This window comes from Colletes latitarsis, chromosome 4 (genome assembly GCF_051014445.1).
Source record: "Colletes latitarsis isolate SP2378_abdomen chromosome 4, iyColLati1, whole genome shotgun sequence".
Classification (NCBI taxonomy): domain Eukaryota; kingdom Metazoa; phylum Arthropoda; class Insecta; order Hymenoptera; family Colletidae; genus Colletes; species Colletes latitarsis.
Window position 1 is genome coordinate 25,166,885 of NC_135137.1, and position 17,612 is coordinate 25,184,496.

Consider the following 17,612-nt stretch of genomic DNA (forward strand, 5'->3'; position numbering starts at 1 on the left):
TCAATGTGAGTGATTAGAAATGCAACCAGGGTAATAAATAAGTTAATCTTCATATTTAGAAACATTATAAATTTAATTATTAACAAAAGACATAAGTTATTACGACAAATTTGACTAAATGATCAAGAACAGTATGATGATTAATTATTAGCGAGATTATATACAGGGTGTTCGGCCACCCCTGGAAAAAATTTTAATGTGAGATTTTAGAGGCCAAAACAAGACGAAAATCAAGAATATCAATTTCTTGACTGAGGCTTCGTTAAAAAGTTATTAAAAAATTAAATTAAAAAATTTCAAATCATTCTGAAAAAATTATTTTCAGTTGCAGGGGTCAATTACAATCATTTTTGATCTGGCTTAGGCATATCCCCGATATCCTGCGCATTTTTGAGAAAAAAATTCAGTACGGACGGAACTTTAAACGTTAATAACTTTTTAACGAAGCTTCTATCAACAAATTGGTGTTCTTGATTTTCGTCCTATGTTGGCCTCTAAAATCTCCCATTACAATTTTTCTCTGGGGTGGCCGAACACCCAGTATAAGAATAGGTCTTAATTTCTGTCCAGTTTGAAACAGTTCACAAATGGTGGTTGAACTTCGTCTAATTTATTTGATTTCTATCCTATAAATTACCATCTATTAGGAGTCTGGACAACTTTTTCAAAGAAAAGCATCTGATTAACCCTTTGAGCGTGAAGGAGTGCGACATTGAACGCTCTATGTGGTCGAAACTCCGCCAGTAGTAAACAAGTGTTGGTGGCTGCCAGAAGTTCGTAGCATACAATAGCCTTCGCGAAGCACAATATATGCGCCGTAAGCCATAGCAAAAGTCTCAAGAGGGTCCACAGTGGATGTTTACTGGTGGTTAGCCTGCAGGTTTCAACGACTGTCTTCCTCGCGAAAGGATCCGAGAGAAGGACAGTCGACCATACCCAAGAGTTAATACTTCAGTGAACCGTGGTGTGTATGTTGACTGTATACAATAGTCATCGGTTGAATAAAATGATTTCTTCCCAGATGTATGGAATGAAACCATCATCCCTACTATTTAAATATTTTTAGTGTAACCTATCGATTTGTATGATCCACGATCCACATGATAATTCAAATGATCGACAACATACGTATACATAGGGGGTGGTCCACGCAACTTGTGCAGTTGTATAACTTCCAAAATATGCGTTGCTCGAAAAAATTTTGTATTCAAAAGTTGCATGTTTTAAAGAGGTACATTATGTAATGCATTTACTTTTTTTATAGGTGGAGTTTTGGAGATTTGACGGCCAACTTTGTTTTTTTAAATAGAATACTATATTTTTTATATTACAATATGGAATAATGTTGAATTCTGAGAACAAAAGTATTGACCTTTATTAGCTAAACCTAATAGCTGTCGAGTAATTTCACTTAATTTCTTGAAAATTACTCGTTGTAACGAGTGTGGACCACCCTGTATATACGTTAAATCGTACTTTATCCACCAATGAAAATTAAAATTTATAGATTTGTCATGACGTTATTACAATCCAATTTATTCTTATTATTATCAACTTTTTAGTATCCATGTATAGAAGTGAGTGTATGTGTAAAATTATATAATTTAATTATATAATCTTTCACAGTACTACGTGATATTTTAACAAAATTTAATATATCGCGTTGAGATTTTCCATCTTTAAATAATATAATTATCTTTCTTTCTGATATGATAGTTCCTTTCATTTTCACTATTTTTCTTGTAAAATGTCTATTCTAACGAACAAGTTTTATTCAACAGACTTGAAATACATTATACAAAACAAAGAAGCATTAGAAAAACAAAACTAAGCGAAAACAATAACGATCTTCTCTTCATATGGTGGACGAATACTTTTGTGCTTACATTTTTGTCACGTAACTAACAATGTAGATTATAATGCATAATTTTGAGTATAATACTAATTAAATAAGTAAAATATGTATGTTCTCTTATTTTTCCAATATTCTAATTATATTCAAATCGATGTATATCATAATGACACTTTAAATTAAATTCCTTCAAGATATCAATACATATTTTGATTACAAATGAAATATGAAACTTTAGTTTTTATATCTATCTAATTCCCATCTTAAATGAAAAATTTTATGTTCTTGTATAGATCGCTTCTTAGTAATTTTAGAATGTGATATAATTTAATTATGTATTTCTTGCAAAATAAAAGACCAATGTAAGTTATATAATGACACAAGATTTTAATATTTTAGTAAAATTAATTTCAAGGTTTGGTCCGATGATTTCTCATGTCATAAGAGACGCATGAAGTTATTCAGCATGCCATGAAATCAATCTAGAAATGTAAGAGGTTTAACAGTTTGATAATTGAACTGTTACATCGATGTAAACATTACTATTTTGAGCACCTTTTATGATGTAAGAATTATATTTTATTCGTTTAATTCAAGTAGAATGTTTTTTAATTATAAATTGTTGAAATCATCTATAGATCCGCTATTCTACTAAGAATACAAAAATATAGTGTATATTAAAAAAGAAAGAAATTTCCGAAAATTCTCCAATTATATAAAAATTATTACAATCGTATTATGGCCTTGTCCATACCATACAAGTTTTCTAAAGAAACTTTTTCCATATTTATAAAAATAAGGAGAATATTAAAAGTGATTAAAGTTAAGTAATGAATTACCTTTAAAATATATGGTCCATACAGAGTGTTTGGCCACTCCTGAGAAAAATTTTAATGGAAAATTCTAGGGGCCAAAATAAGATGAAAATCAAAAATACTAATTTGTTGATGGAGACTTCGTTAAAAAGCTATTAACGTTCAAAGTTCCGCCCGTACTGAATTTTTTTTCTCGAAAATGATTAAGATTTCGGGGGTCTGTCTATTCACCAAAAATGCTTGTAATCGACCCTTGCAACCGAAAATAATTTTTCTAGAACAATTAGAAATGTTTTAATTTTGTCGAAAAATTTCACACCTTTCCGAATTTTTTTCTATAAAGTGGGAAGGATTTCGGGGGTATGTCTATTGACCAAAAATGATTGTAATCGACCCCTGCAATGGAAAATAGTTTTCCAGAATGATTTGAAACTTTTCAATTTCGCCGATAAATTTAGGCACCTACCCCTGTCGATTTTTCTTAAAAATTCCTTTTTGATTTTTAATTACTTTGGTTGAGGCTGTACGGAGAAGTTGACTAATATTTTTTTGTAGGTATCCAAGGACTTTGCTTCAGAAGAAAATTTCAATGAGATCCATTTACTATTGTAGGAGTTATGGTCGTTTGAAAATTGGACCATGCTTATAGGATTTTCTCACTTTATGGTGCCAAGGAACAACTTTTTCAATATTATCAGAATTTCTATATATTCTCCACTACAATACGCGTTGTTTGCATTTTGAAAAATTAAAATCCTCCAATCCGTTCAGGAGGTATGACATTTTAAATATTCGCATGAAATTTCAGGGAAGCATTAATGTGAAGCATCCTGGCCTCACATTACATTTTCGGTAAAGAATTTTTTTCTCAAAAATGCGTAGGATTTCAGGGTATGCCTATTCACCAAAAATTCTTATAATTGACCCCTATAACAAAATATAATTTTTTTAGTATGATTTGAAATTTTTAAATTTCGTCTAAAAATTTCAGTACCTACTCGAATTTTTTTCTTGAAAGTGGCTAGGATTTCAGGGTTATGTGTATTCACCAAAAATGATTGTAATTGAGCCCCGCAAGCAAAAATAATTTTTTCAGAATGATTTGAAATTTTTTAATAACTTTTTAACGAAGCCTCAGTCAAGAAATTGGTATTCTTGATTTTCGCCTTGTTTTGGCCTCTAGAATCTCCCATTAAAATTTTTCCCAGGGGTGGCCGAACATCCTGTACAGTAGAGTTGGTCGACTTTTTCACGCGTATTTTCACATTCACTCTACACTCACTTTCCATCTACTCTGTAGACTCACTTCACAAACAGCCACATTCGTCTTACTACTTTTCCCTGTCGCATATTTGTGTCCGCGTGGAAGGGATGTTTTGTATGATTCCATTTCTGAAAATTTGACTTTCCTACATTGTATAATCATTTTGAAATAAATTCGGTATTTAACGAGATTAACTAAAATCAGGCTGTTAAGGTATTGTTTACTTCTTTATGATTGATGTATACGAAAGACGTCATAGAAATGCAGATTAAATTTGACATGCGATATGTTTTCTCTATATTGGAATATAATGGAGACTGTTTAATGTGTTTGTTTCAGTGGATTCAAGGAGTACTTGGAGTGCTCGCATCATACGACTCGCCGACACTGTGGCGATGATGCAGCTCGGTTTACAAAGGACTTCTTTGACAGAGTATCGAGCCCACTTCTTAGGGTAAATATTTGCCACCCCTGGTTGAGTAGAGACTGTCGTTACTGCTTTGAGATACGTTCGATCATGTAGCATCAGAACATCGGTGAAGTTGTTTAAAATATATACATATTTGGAAGTTTGAAACATGTTTTATAAGTCATAAGCGTGTAAATTACCTAACATTCATACAGTATGTTTTTACAGTAATTACAATACTACAATAATACATTTTTTATCCCTGATGTTACAATTACAGATTTTCATATTTAAAGCTTCATAGATGCTCACTGACGGATTAATGGAAGTTATTATTTTTAAAAACTGTCATACAGAAAATATACACGTATAGGCAGTAATGCATTTCTTTATGCATAATAACTAAGAATATTTTATCTTTACTTATATATAATATGTCAAATGTACGAGTGATGATTTATAACTAATAACTAATAGTGTCCTTAATTGAAACCGGAACTACGATTTTTGTACATCTTCAGATTTACAAAATAGGTTTACGAACAAGATAATTGATGAGCGAAGTATATTAACATTTACTTTGATAGTATATTAATAAAATGCTGAGTAATGTATACATCATTACATTGCTAAGTAGTACCATAAAAATAAATATTCAAAAGCGATTTTGTTAGGATAATATAATTAATAATTTAAATAATCAAAAATACTATTTTATCAGTGTCTTCTTATAAATTGCCAACTGCAAAGAAAACTCATTTTATTTCGAATCTTACGTACAAAAACAAAAATTTAATAATTTATTATATTTGTTTCACCACGAATTACATTTAATCCCATGCCAATAAATTAGGGTGACCTAAAATTTTCAACTTTTTTAATGCTTTTAGTGAAATTACAAGGTGTGAGTGAATTTTAATAAAATATTTATTAAATAATAATATTATACGTAAAAAATATGCAAAATACATGTTAATAACGTATGTTTCCTCCCTTTGTTTCGATTAATGCTTGTATTCTTTTTGGCATGTTATGAATATGTATATCGTTTAATCATATTTTTTATATTTTCGCTGTTTTGCCAAACATCTACATATAATCCTTTCTTTCAACTCGATTATTATAGTGTTAAGGGACGAATATACAAATGTTTTAAGTAAATTCCAAACATTTTCTATTGGATTCATGTCGGGTGAATTGCTTGGTGATCTGAAAAGAGGAATATTTTCGATAACAAGTTCATGGTTAATTTTGCCCTATGATACGGTGCTCCGTATTGCATATACGTACAGTGACTAACATTTAAAATCGTACACCTAGCGGTTCAGCCAATATTTTTTCAATAAAACATAATAATTGTACTAAATTATTGAATTGTTATTGTTATTGTTATTGTGTAGTGTAATTTTTCTTTGATACATAAGAACAATATAAAAAAACCTTTAGTAGTACTCAGTGAATTAAATAAAATTTAAGGTTGCGTATGAAACTTAGCTGTCAGTAAAAATCGTACAGAGAAAATAATAAGATACCGTTTTAGAATAATATATAATAAAAATTGTTTATATTAATATTTAGTTGGGTAACCAAATGCATTTTGAACACACTGCAGTCGTTGAGGAATTGATTTTACTAAATTCTCACAAAATTCAGGTGTTATTTTCGACCATTCTTCTTGCAAAGCTTTTCTAAGGCTTTCCTTGTTTATAATATTGTGTAATCTTACTTTTTTGTCCAATTCGTTCCAAATATGTTTTATGACATTGATATGAGGAGATTGTGGGGGCGTTCGAAGAACTTTAGGGCAGCTGTACAATAGCCAACTCTTGCTAGATAAGAATTGTGCTTCGGATCATTGTCGGTGTAAAATTTAAAATCGTTTGAAATTTCCATTTTTTCAGTACTTTTAAATGAATTTTTAATATACTCAAATACGATCACTTATCCATTATATTACCAATAAATACTAGATTTCCAATGTCAGATGCTGACATGCAACCCTGGATCATTTGAGACTCACTGCCAAATTTAACTGAACCGAAGATATTAAATTTCGATTCGTCAGTAAAAATTACATTTTTTCAAAAAGTAAACTGTTCCTTCTTAACAAACTCGTACCTCTTCTTCCTATTTTGCAAACTTATGAACGATTTTTTTTAAGCAACTCTACCGTGATCTTCTGTTTTCTTAATACTTTTCTAATGGTTGAGTCACTTACTTTCTTATTTAAATATTTTTCAACTTCCGACGTTAATTTTGGAGCATTAAGCTCCGGATCATTCTTAATTTTTCTAACAATTCATCGTTCATCCCTGACACTCAGTTTCTTATCAGACCTCTCTTTGAATTTATTCACTATATGGTCCTCTTCTTTGTATCGTTTTATTATACATTGAACTGTGCTTATACTTCGATTAATAATTTTACTAATTCCATTGTAACTTTTTTGTTTTTATAGTGATAAATAACTAATTCACGTTGATTTTTTGGTAGAACAACGCATATAACAATCAGAATGCTGCTAAATCAGCTAGATTCAATCGTTGCTAAGCATTGTTACATAAAAAACAATTGGGGATTCACCGGATTTCCAACGTTACCAACAGTGTACGATTTTTACTGACAGCTAAGTTTCATACGCAATCTCAAATTTTATTTAATTTACTGAGCTTTACTAAAGCTTTTTTTTATATTGTTGTTATGTGTCAAATAAAAAAACATTACACCACATACCTCTATACGAGTTTCAATAATTTTGTACAATTTTCATGTTCTGTTGAAAAAATATCGGTTGAAACGCTAGGTATACGATTTTAAGTAACAGTCACTTTATATTTGGATTTGTGTGATTCTAAGAACAAATAATATGGAAGGAACGTCTTTATTACGCCCTGATATTGTTTAACGTCCATATTCCCTTTCTCAAAATGTATTAGTTTTGACCCCTTGAGTCGTAATGCAAGACCATATTCATCACTAGACTGCAGATGTTTATGTTAATAAAATATGTCAAAATATGTACTAATAATATACCAAAATACAGGAATGTGCAAATTATATTCAAAATATCTTCAAATAATTTTATTACTTAAACATAATAATAATTAATTATAATTTAAATTACAATATGTTACGAGTATTTTTTCAATATTGTCAAGAGTTAGTTGATGACGTGTGTCGCATAACCATTAAGTAGATTATTTAATTTATTTAATCTTCCATTAATTCATTATTTTTTAAATGCTTTAAAGGAAAGTTGATTTCCATTTACCAGTTTGGTAAAAATCAACATTAAGTAAAATAATTCAGTTGAGATTGAGAATCCACTTAAGGGTTAAAGTCAATTTATAAGCTGAGAACGAATGCTCAGCATTACAAGATGTGATTGTGGCATATTTGAACTTGCTGAAATAACGTGCTTTAATTGTTTTAGTTCCTTTAGCAATCTGTTGTCATAAAATTCGTTTACTTAGAACCCATCTGTCAAGAATATTTCAGAATTACTGATTCACAAGAAGTATGAATAGGTATGTTGTCATGTCTACCATGACTGTCGTATACAAACGTTGAATTAGTAGACTTAAATAGATGTTCGGAAACCTATATAAGCATTAATTTGATGAAAAGAAATGCAATAAACATATATGACATATGCAGTATGTTTCGACATACGTTTTTATACAAAATATGCAAAACATATGCCTTATGCAAAATAAAAAATATATTTTTAAGAACCTCTAGTGATGAAATAAACTTCTATTTAGGATTTACTCTTTTATCTATTTCCAAGGACCGTATACATTTGCATAAACATCAACAGTCTATTCATCACAGATTGGGAATATTTCACTGATTGTTGTACACATTCTGAATAGTATTGCTCATTTGGCTGTCTTTTCACAAATTGAGCACTATTTGTAACTGTTTTTAACTGTATTTCGTCGCTAAATACGACTTACTGAGTTTATCAAAATTTGTAAAATTTTAGTAATTTCTCTAAGATGACAAAATCTTTGCATACATGATAAATTCATATTAGATACCATTTCCCAATCTGCTATAGTATATTTATAATGAGCCTTTGTCCATTCCAATTGTGATTTCTTTATTTTGTCTGTCAATTTGAGTCTTTTTACTGGCCGTTTACATTTAATATTTGCTTCATACAAACATCTTTTCAACACCCTTTTAGCTATTTTCAATCCATTGTTATTTGAACTTTGCACCATCATGGCAGTCATTGCATGGCGGATTCCTAATGTCATCTTAATTATTCTGCGGCCTGTCCTTCATGTAGTCACTCGTTTACCATGACAGGATGATCGCTTATTCAACTGTATAAATATATTGTTTTTATACAACATGCGATTCTTCGGGCCGTTTGACGCGAAATACTAGTATTTTTCGTGATTTCTCGCTGTAATAGAATACATTCCACCTTTTAGAAGATCAACAATGTATGTCTCTTTTTCAACTGATACGTCTGCTTGCTTTTCCCCATAAATTTTTTACTGCAAATCTCGATTTCGATTTCGTTCTCCAATAATCCATGTACGATTGATTTATTTCTTAATCCTATTGTTCTCTGGTACTTTTTACACAGCCAAAAAGAAGTTCTTGATAAGTGTAACGCATTCATTCATCACTTTGATCATTCGGTCCGCTCGGTCCGCTATTGCTCGTATCCCGGAGTAAATTCTACAATTTTACAGTATCAGATTAAAGAATGACAGTAAAATATAAACCAATTTGTAATAAAAATTTGGACAATCATAGACAACTTGCAATTTATAACACAGAATTATAGTTAAAAAAATGAATTTTTACGGATAATCCTAATTCGATGGCATGGGTTATAGGTTATGGGACTGTATAAGTTAACATGATAATTTGGTATTTTCAAACTAATTAGTATAAAATTCTTAACTTACAAGTAGTACTATTTGTTAGTAAGGGCAAATGAAATTTATCCACTCAGAGAATATTAGAAATTTTAAACATATTGATATTAACGATGCATAACAGTTTCGAAGTTCGAAGTATTGTGCCGAGATCGTAAATTGTCAAGTATCTGCAAACTATTTGACATAGAGTCAAGGGTATAAGTTGCTCACTCCGCCTAATCCTCTCTAGAAATTTCCACCTTTTGATTCTTAACAATTACACTAGTTCGATATTTCTTGTTCAAAACCGTCGTCACGCAATACATTCGTGGATGTGATCGATTTAGACAATAATGACAATCCGTGTGACTGCAGGTGGTATAACTAATTTAATTTGTCGTCAATTTACAATCTCTGTATTGTATAAGTTCCACACTAATTTAGAGAATAGAACCTTTTTGATCGTGTAGTAGTTCCCACATAATAAAAGCGTTTCAAAGAAATGAATTGTATACGGCAATTCTCAGTGAAGACGTTGCTGGATTTAGAAAGAAGAACCACTCCAACGATGTCATTAGTCACCTTACATTCTTGTAAAATTTTTCTATTTGTTGATAGGATCATCGAGATAGTTTGTATTTTGAAACACTTCACCTAGTGAAATTATGACATCTGATATATGTATGTTGTGATCAATTAAGAAAAAATAAGAAACAATAGGTGTTAATCGACTAAGATCATTGAATGGGAATAAAATGAGTTCCCATCGTGACAAAGCTAAATCACACATAGAAGAAAATGGATAAAAAAAATTATGTGAAGTTGGCTGAGAAATTACATGTTTTATTTTACAAATATTATTCCACTAATTTTTACTTACTTTGTGCATTGCAACATTTTTTTTTGTAGGTCAAATATTGTACATTTTAATGAAAAATCATAGAAATTTTATAGTAACAATATATTAAAGTTGTAAACAAGAATGAACGGAGTTATTAAGTAAGCAGATTATGACTACGTATTTTAAATGTCTAAATTTTAGTACAGAATTCAGTACGAACTTATGGGATGACGTAATACTACTATATCTATATAGATACAGTCTTCATTTTCAAGCAGAATGTGTAGATGAAGTTATTTGTATTCAATCATTATTCACGCGTCTATTCTTGTTACACGGTTTGAAATGAGGTGTTTGAAAATAGTAAAGGCGAATACTCAATAATAGCATGTTTAGGGGTAAATGCGTTTCAAAAATTATTCATAAAGACCAACTCGTCAAAAAGTTCTGGTACCTTTACAATTATATTAGAATTAATACTACGGTCAGAGACAAAAGTAAGTGGACAGGTGATGAAAATGAATATTAATGAAATTTAATCTGTGTTACATGATCAAGCTTTATTTATTATTTATCTTTAGAATATGCAGATTATTTAATTAACAATTTTAATATGTACACTTTATATAAACTCAAATTGAGTTTAAATAAGATATGAATCAATTAGAAGAGTACAAAAGCAAGTGGACACTACTAATAATCGATATTAATACTTAGTACATATTGTCATCTTTTGTCTTAAAGGGTTACACTACAATGAATGTCTTAACATCATATCAACTTTTTGCAATTTTTTCTTAGGAGATTAATATAAATTAAACATTTCATAATACGCCCATTATTATACAACTATTAGGAAATATGTACATATTTTTTCTTTTTTTCTTTATATCCGCCTCGCTGTAGCACCTTCTCAGGTAATGACCCTCTATGATGGCGCCGACGACGGTCACACTTTTTGAGCTGGAACCAAAAAGGAAAATTTTTTCAATTCCACATAAAATTTGCTAGCCATGTACGTTGGATTTTTGTAGAAATCGTACATGTTTGAAAAAGAAACGTCGAATTCTAACAAAAAATTGTGTATAAAAATACTTGTAGCAGAAAAATTTTTTAACAGATCAGAAAACTCTTACGTACTTGGCTAGATAATTTAATAGGACAAATTTTGTGGAAATTTGAAGTTAATTAGATTAAAATTCTTAAAGCTATCGGTGTCACCATTTGAAAAATGTAATTTTGAGAAGAATGAGTTTAACACTTTACCGACCGGTACCGATTGACCCTAGGTTACATATCTACTGCTTCTTGTACTTATAGGAATATTAAATAAAACTTTGCGACAGTGTTTACCATATTGTTCTCCGTCTATTATTATAGGGTAATTAAATTTAGTGATATTTTTTATTTTCATGACAACCGATTAATAAGCTACCGGACGGTAAACTGTTGAGCGGTAAAAAGCCGATTAATAGGCTATCGGTCGGTAAAGTGTTAAAATTGTAGTTCGTGATTTTTACTGTACCACACACGATTGCAATTGGCTTTAAACTCATGAAAAAATGGGAATTATACGTCTAGAACAGCGGGATATTATTTTAAGAACTACAAATTCAGCATATAAAAAGAATTCTATCCTAATTCTAAGAAAACTAACAATTCAGCAAATACATAAAAAGAAATTCGATGTTTTTTCATTTTCATCGTGGTGTAATCCCTTAATTGCAGTCTCTTATAGACGAGGTATATTGTTTATGAGACTTTCTATACAATCTTTATCAATACTTTCAAAGACTAATCTTGAATCATTAAAGAAATTCATTTTATTCTCGCTCGTTTAAAAGAACTTTGAAATCCAATATACATCACAAATTCTGTATTGGATTCAATTCAAGGCTTTGTCGTGACCATTCGACTAATTTAATATTTGAATCGCTAAAACAATTCATACTTTGTTGGCAACGTGTTTTAGATTGATTCCTGTTGAAGAATAAATTTTCCTTTAAATTCAATTTTACTATTGGCTTTTTCACATTTTCATTTATAATGTCAATGTATTCGTCTCTGCATTTGTAATACCATCATTTGATACTATAGTTTCAATCTCACTCCATGAGAACAGCCCCACATTAACAAAGAGCCGCCATCAAATTTAACTGTGAATGTAACGAATATGTAATATGTTTCATTTTTTCCTCCTCTAAACTTGTTGCTTTCTTTTTCATTGTCGCATCTCAAATTTTGATTTGTCGGACAATAATGTTTTCTCCTAGAATTATATACGCATGTCAATATACTTTTTAACAAAAGCTAGACGTTGCTATAGATTTCTTTTCTGAATATGAGGTTTACGCCCAGCCCTGCAGGATTTTAGTTCTACCTCGTGCAATTTTTGTTTTGTTGATTTTGTTAATACATCTGTCCTAGTGTACTATTTCGACATTTTTAAAAAATTCGACGATATTCTTGTATAGTAGAAGGAGTGTTTTCGTCCATAGCGTATTGAATTTACTGTAGTATTGTAAACCAAATATTCTTTATACATTTTTTCCATCGTATATTTTGATACTACGTACAATACTTCTGGTATATATGTAGTAGAACAATTTAACTTAATACGACAGTTTGATGGAAATAAATTACGAATTTGATACGGTTCTATTTGTTTTCAAATGAGCACTGGAAAATTTGTCCAATACCACTGTGTGTAAGCATGACTTACATATAATGTTTGTATGCATTTCTTGTCTCGCAATAATACGTTAACCGGGTGTTCAGTTATTTTTGTCCTCTTATAATTGGTTGCTTTTTTGTTTAAATTCAATTTGAGTTTGCATAAAGTGAAAATATTGATTTCCATTGTTAATTAAATAATCAGCATACTCTAATGATAGGTAATAAGTAAAACTTAAACATATAACGTTGATGCTATGTCGTTTTTATCACTTGTCCGTTTACTTTTTGTTGAGTTCACTTTTACCTTCTCCAAACACCCCATTTGAATCCGTGTAACAAGAATAGACGTATGAATAATTATTGAGTATCTACAAATAATTTTATCTAGACATTCTGTTCGAAAATGGAGACTGTATCTATATACAGGGTGTTTGGTAACTGATGCTACAAGCGAAAAGGGGATGATTCTACATGAAAAAATAAGTCTAAAATATACAATAAAAATTTTTCATGTGAGGCTTTATTTTCGAGAAAATCGGCTTTGAATTTTCGCCGGTTACGCGTGCACTTGATCATGTCTTGTTATAACATATCTCGCTGTAGATCATTGTCTCGATTTAAGTTTATGTTGATAAACACTTCCAGTGTCATGGAATTGTTTATTAACTTAAACTTAAACTTAAACTGCAATAGTACCCATCGAGACAATGATCTACAGCGAGATATGTTATAACAAGACATGATCAAGTGCACGCGTAATCGGCGAAAATTCAAAGCTGATTTTTTCGAAAATAAAGCCTCACATGAAAAATTTTTATTCTATATTTTAGACTTATTTTTTCATGTAGAATCATCCCCTTTTTGCTTGTACCATCAGTTATATACCATACACCCTGTATATATAGAAATATTAGGTCATTCCATAAGTTCGTACTGAATTCTGTACTAAAATTTATATATTTCAAATGCGTCATTAAATTTCATGAATAGTCGTACTCCCCGTCTTATTTAACAACACCGTTCATTCTTTTTTTTTTTTAAAATTTAATATACTGTTACTATAAAACTTATTCAATTTTTCATTAAAATGTAGTTCAATGCTGTGTTCTAATACATTGATATATTACAATATTTGTCCTACTAAAAAGTGTTGCAATACACAATGTAATAATTAGTGGAGCAATATTTGTATTATAAAATAAGCATGACAACATTTCCTAGCCAACTTCACATAATTTTTTTACGCATTTTTTCCACTTGTGATCTAGCTTTGTCACAATGAAAACTCAAAATTTCATTGATATTCATCTTCATCATCTGTCCATTTACTTTTGTCCCTGGCTAAAGATAGTAATATTATACTAAACATAACTTCATTGAGTTCATTGTTGCTCTTTCGAACGCTTGAAATGTTTAAAGATAAATGAATTTGACTGAAATTAAACAAGGTATGTGTTTGATTCCAGGTGCCGTGCTCGCATTACACCGAAGAGATGTGCGAAATCGGAAGCAGTGGCGTCAGCATCTTTAGGATGCAGACAATGATATCGGTGGTGTTGCTGCTTCTCGCGAGGTACTTCACGTAAGTGGTTAAGCACCACTCGTGGCCGGAAAAGGAGGACGATTTCCGTGCACAACGAGCGCCGTGTTGAAACCGGGGCCTTCCGTTCGTTTTCCGCTTCCGATTCGCCAAAGTATTTTTTTTTTTTCTTATTTTCGAAAAGAAACCAAGAAGAGAAAAGGGCACGCGCGCGAGCAAAGTGTCGAGTATCGAGAGGCATGGAGGAGGATAAGTGGAATGAGACAGAGAAAATTTGAGGGAGCAAGGTAAACCAAGGGAGAACGCGATCAAAGCAACGACACTGCGAGAAGAGAAGAAAGTTCCACCCACGTTCTTCTGTACGAAGTTCCCCTCTGCACTCGTGCGAGAAGTGTTTCTCTTTGACACGAAACTTGAGTCGCGTGAGGAAAACAAAAGGAAGAACGTGCTTTCAGATACCGTGACGAGCTTAATCAAGCAATCAGAAGGCACCAGCCAGAACACAAACGTGTCCGTTGAGCTTTTCGTTGGCCAGCTGCGGTTCGATACCTGCGTCGATGAAACCGATCTCGGATAATCGCTAGTTACGGAAGGATCACGTTGAATCAGCAAACGGGCAAGTGTCAAGAATATGCAAGGAGATCACGGAGATGGAACTGCGATCAACAGTTAAGACGTTCAAGACGTGTCCTGCTTTGGTTAGTTTCAGCTTTTATTTATGTACGCAGGAATGTAATAGGTAAAAAAGAAAACAACGTAATTTGGAAAAAGAGCGTCGCGTATGCGAAGCTTGCTAAAAAGAGCCGTGAATGGTAGTCAAAATAATTTAATAAAATTTTTAGTGCTTCAATATTAATCATCGTTATTAAAGAGAAAGAAGAAAATAAAGTATTCCTGACAGTTCAAAGGAACATTTTCTTCGAACTTGAATGCAGAAGGTATTCAACTTGCAAGTGATATGTGATTTATTAACGCATGTAACGAAATCGAGTCAATATCATGCATTATTTTCACACTCGAAGAAGGAAAATTAAAGATGAAATTTTTTTGTTGAGATATCGTACAAAAAAAAAAAAAGAAAAAGAAACAAGAGCGTAGAATGCATCTGTTGATAGCGAGGAAGCCTTTGACTGTTCTTAATTTCCCATTTTTGGTTTTTGATCGGAAGAACTTGGACCATTACAAAGAGCTGAGTCTATCGTTTCTTCAGAAAATGCAGAATTGCTTTATCGATTCGTAAGTTGAAATCTAAAACTTCAGCAGAAGGAAGAGTTACTTCAACTTCGGGAAGAATTGAAAGGAAAAACAAGATGGGTGTAAGAGGCGGTCTTTTTTGGAAATCGTACACAGTCGACTGAAAATGTTTAATTGGAAAATGTCATCATTGGAGATTTGGTTCCAATTTTCCACTTTGATCTTCATGATTAGCGGAAAAGAAACTTGTGCAGGAAATCAACTAAATTTTTATATTTAGAATGTCATTAGATTTTCAGTCCACTAAATTTAAAAAGCAAAAGCAACAGTATAGAAAAACAAAGAAAATATAAACAAAATGCATCTTGTTAAAATAGTTTAATTTCCTACGTAGAGAGTGAAACATTTCTCATGTCATATGTTTTGTTGGCGAGGCTGCGGTACTCAAGAACATACGAGATCGAAGAAAAAGAAATCGAAACGATGTTTTAAATATAAAATCTGTTCTGCCGCGAGTAACTTCGTTTTCAGACGATATAATACACACGTCGATAATCATGGAACTCAACACGAGTCAAACAAAATCCGCAAACCATGTTCGTATCGTTATAATGAACACTCTATTTTGTCTCGCGATAAAAGTGGAGCGAACGCTTCTTACGACGAATGTTCCGCAAAACGTCGAACAAATGTTCAAGGACAGGAAAACAGGATCAGAGGAAAGAAGTTAAAGTGACGAAACTCTCTGAAAGCGATTCAAGATGGAAAAGATGAAAAGATGCAGCGAGCTGATAGAAACACGAAGAAAAATCATTTTATGTCTTTTTGTCTCGGAATTCCTTTCAACTTGTAGATCACAAGCTCGTGGCATAAAGATAACGATGTTGTTAACAATGTTATTTGGAAGATGCTATCGTTGGGATAAGTTTTTCACCTTTTTGGCAAAGCTGGAGTCGATATTTTTCTTACAAAGAAGATACAACACGTAAAATACGAAAAGTCAGATGCAAATCCGTCTTGCGTCTTCCTGTTCCTCGATTGCTTGTGCTGTCATTGAGCGAGCATGCTCAGTGTGGGATAGTGAAGAAGTGGAAAGTGACGGTGACAAGGAACTACTAATAGTCGTTAATTGCATGCAAAAGTATGTCTGCATAGTATTTTCCGGAAATTATTTCTTTGAAGACAATGTCGTGGTGCAAAAATATAAGTTTATCGAAGACTGCTAATCTAGTATGTTGTTGCCAAAGGTATCCCATAGTTTCAAATTTACAACATTTTTGTAGATTTGTCTCTCGTTTCTTAAAGATTTCGTTGTTGCGACAACGTAGAATATACCGATACTGCCAACGTCAGTTTAAGTACTTGTTCTTCCACGATTTACAATTTTACAATTTCACGACGGTCGATCGAACAGTAGATTGCCAAAAGGAAATCGTTCAATTTAGGAACAATGAAGAGGTACTATCCATTTTTTCGATTCGAAGAAGGTATTTAATTCTTGAAGAGGAAAATGTCGAAATGAGTCTATCGTTAAGCACATCACGTTGTTTCGTATCAAGGCCACTGTTACGAAAACAGATAGTTCTTGGCGTTTGCTCCTGTCTTCGACTTTATCGTTTGTCCAGAAAGTGGCGAGAGAAACGCCAGCGTCGAAAAGAATTGTCGCTTGGTTCTCTATGCACTCCATTGAAGAGTGCATCGCAGATCGCAAGCGAACTGGAAACAAGGAAAAAGAAGCTTATGGACCTCGCTGCGGCAAGAAGAGGATGGTGTTCTTCCGTTACGTGTCTTGAGCGATCACTGTAAGCAGAGAAAGATAACAGGTCGAGTTCTTGAAGAGTCGAGTTTCGCGTTGAAAAGGAATTACTTCCAGTGTGATGGGTCAGTAAAAGTTGCATCCAGATATCCGAGGTCTCGTGAAGTGGAGTTTCGCGAACTTGTGGATACCTGCTGACTCACTGCCAAATTCTTGATAGAATATTAATCTGGTAACTGCTTGGTTTAGCTGAACGAGTTTTCGTATTAATGATTATCAAGAGCTATAGCTCGAAGATTAACGATTATTTTTGAAGAGAAAGTTACCTCATTTCCGTAGAAGTCTGTTTCATACTCCTTTGTTATTTACATAGTACCTAAAA

At 32.0% G+C, this 17,612-nt stretch overlaps 1 protein-coding gene across 2 annotated transcripts in view; it reads left to right on the top strand.

Moving 5' to 3' along the window:
- The window catches only part of LOC143341152 (uncharacterized), a 231,247-nt gene extending 213,841 nt beyond the window's left edge, over positions 1-17,406 (top strand). Inside the window, exons 5-7 of one of the 2 annotated variants that reach the window (XR_013079564.1) lie at positions 4,271-4,385; positions 14,207-14,956; positions 15,020-17,406. Coding sequence is in view for 1 of the 2 variants with exons in the window: in XM_076763872.1 (XP_076619987.1) it covers positions 4,271-4,385; positions 14,207-14,326 (235 nt within the window). In the remaining variant the exon portion in view is untranslated. Of the gene's footprint in view, positions 1-4,270; positions 4,386-14,206; positions 14,963-15,019 lie in introns of those variants that run through there. The other variant, XM_076763872.1, reaches the window with a different exon arrangement.
- The last annotated feature ends 206 nt before the right edge of the window (positions 17,407-17,612 follow it).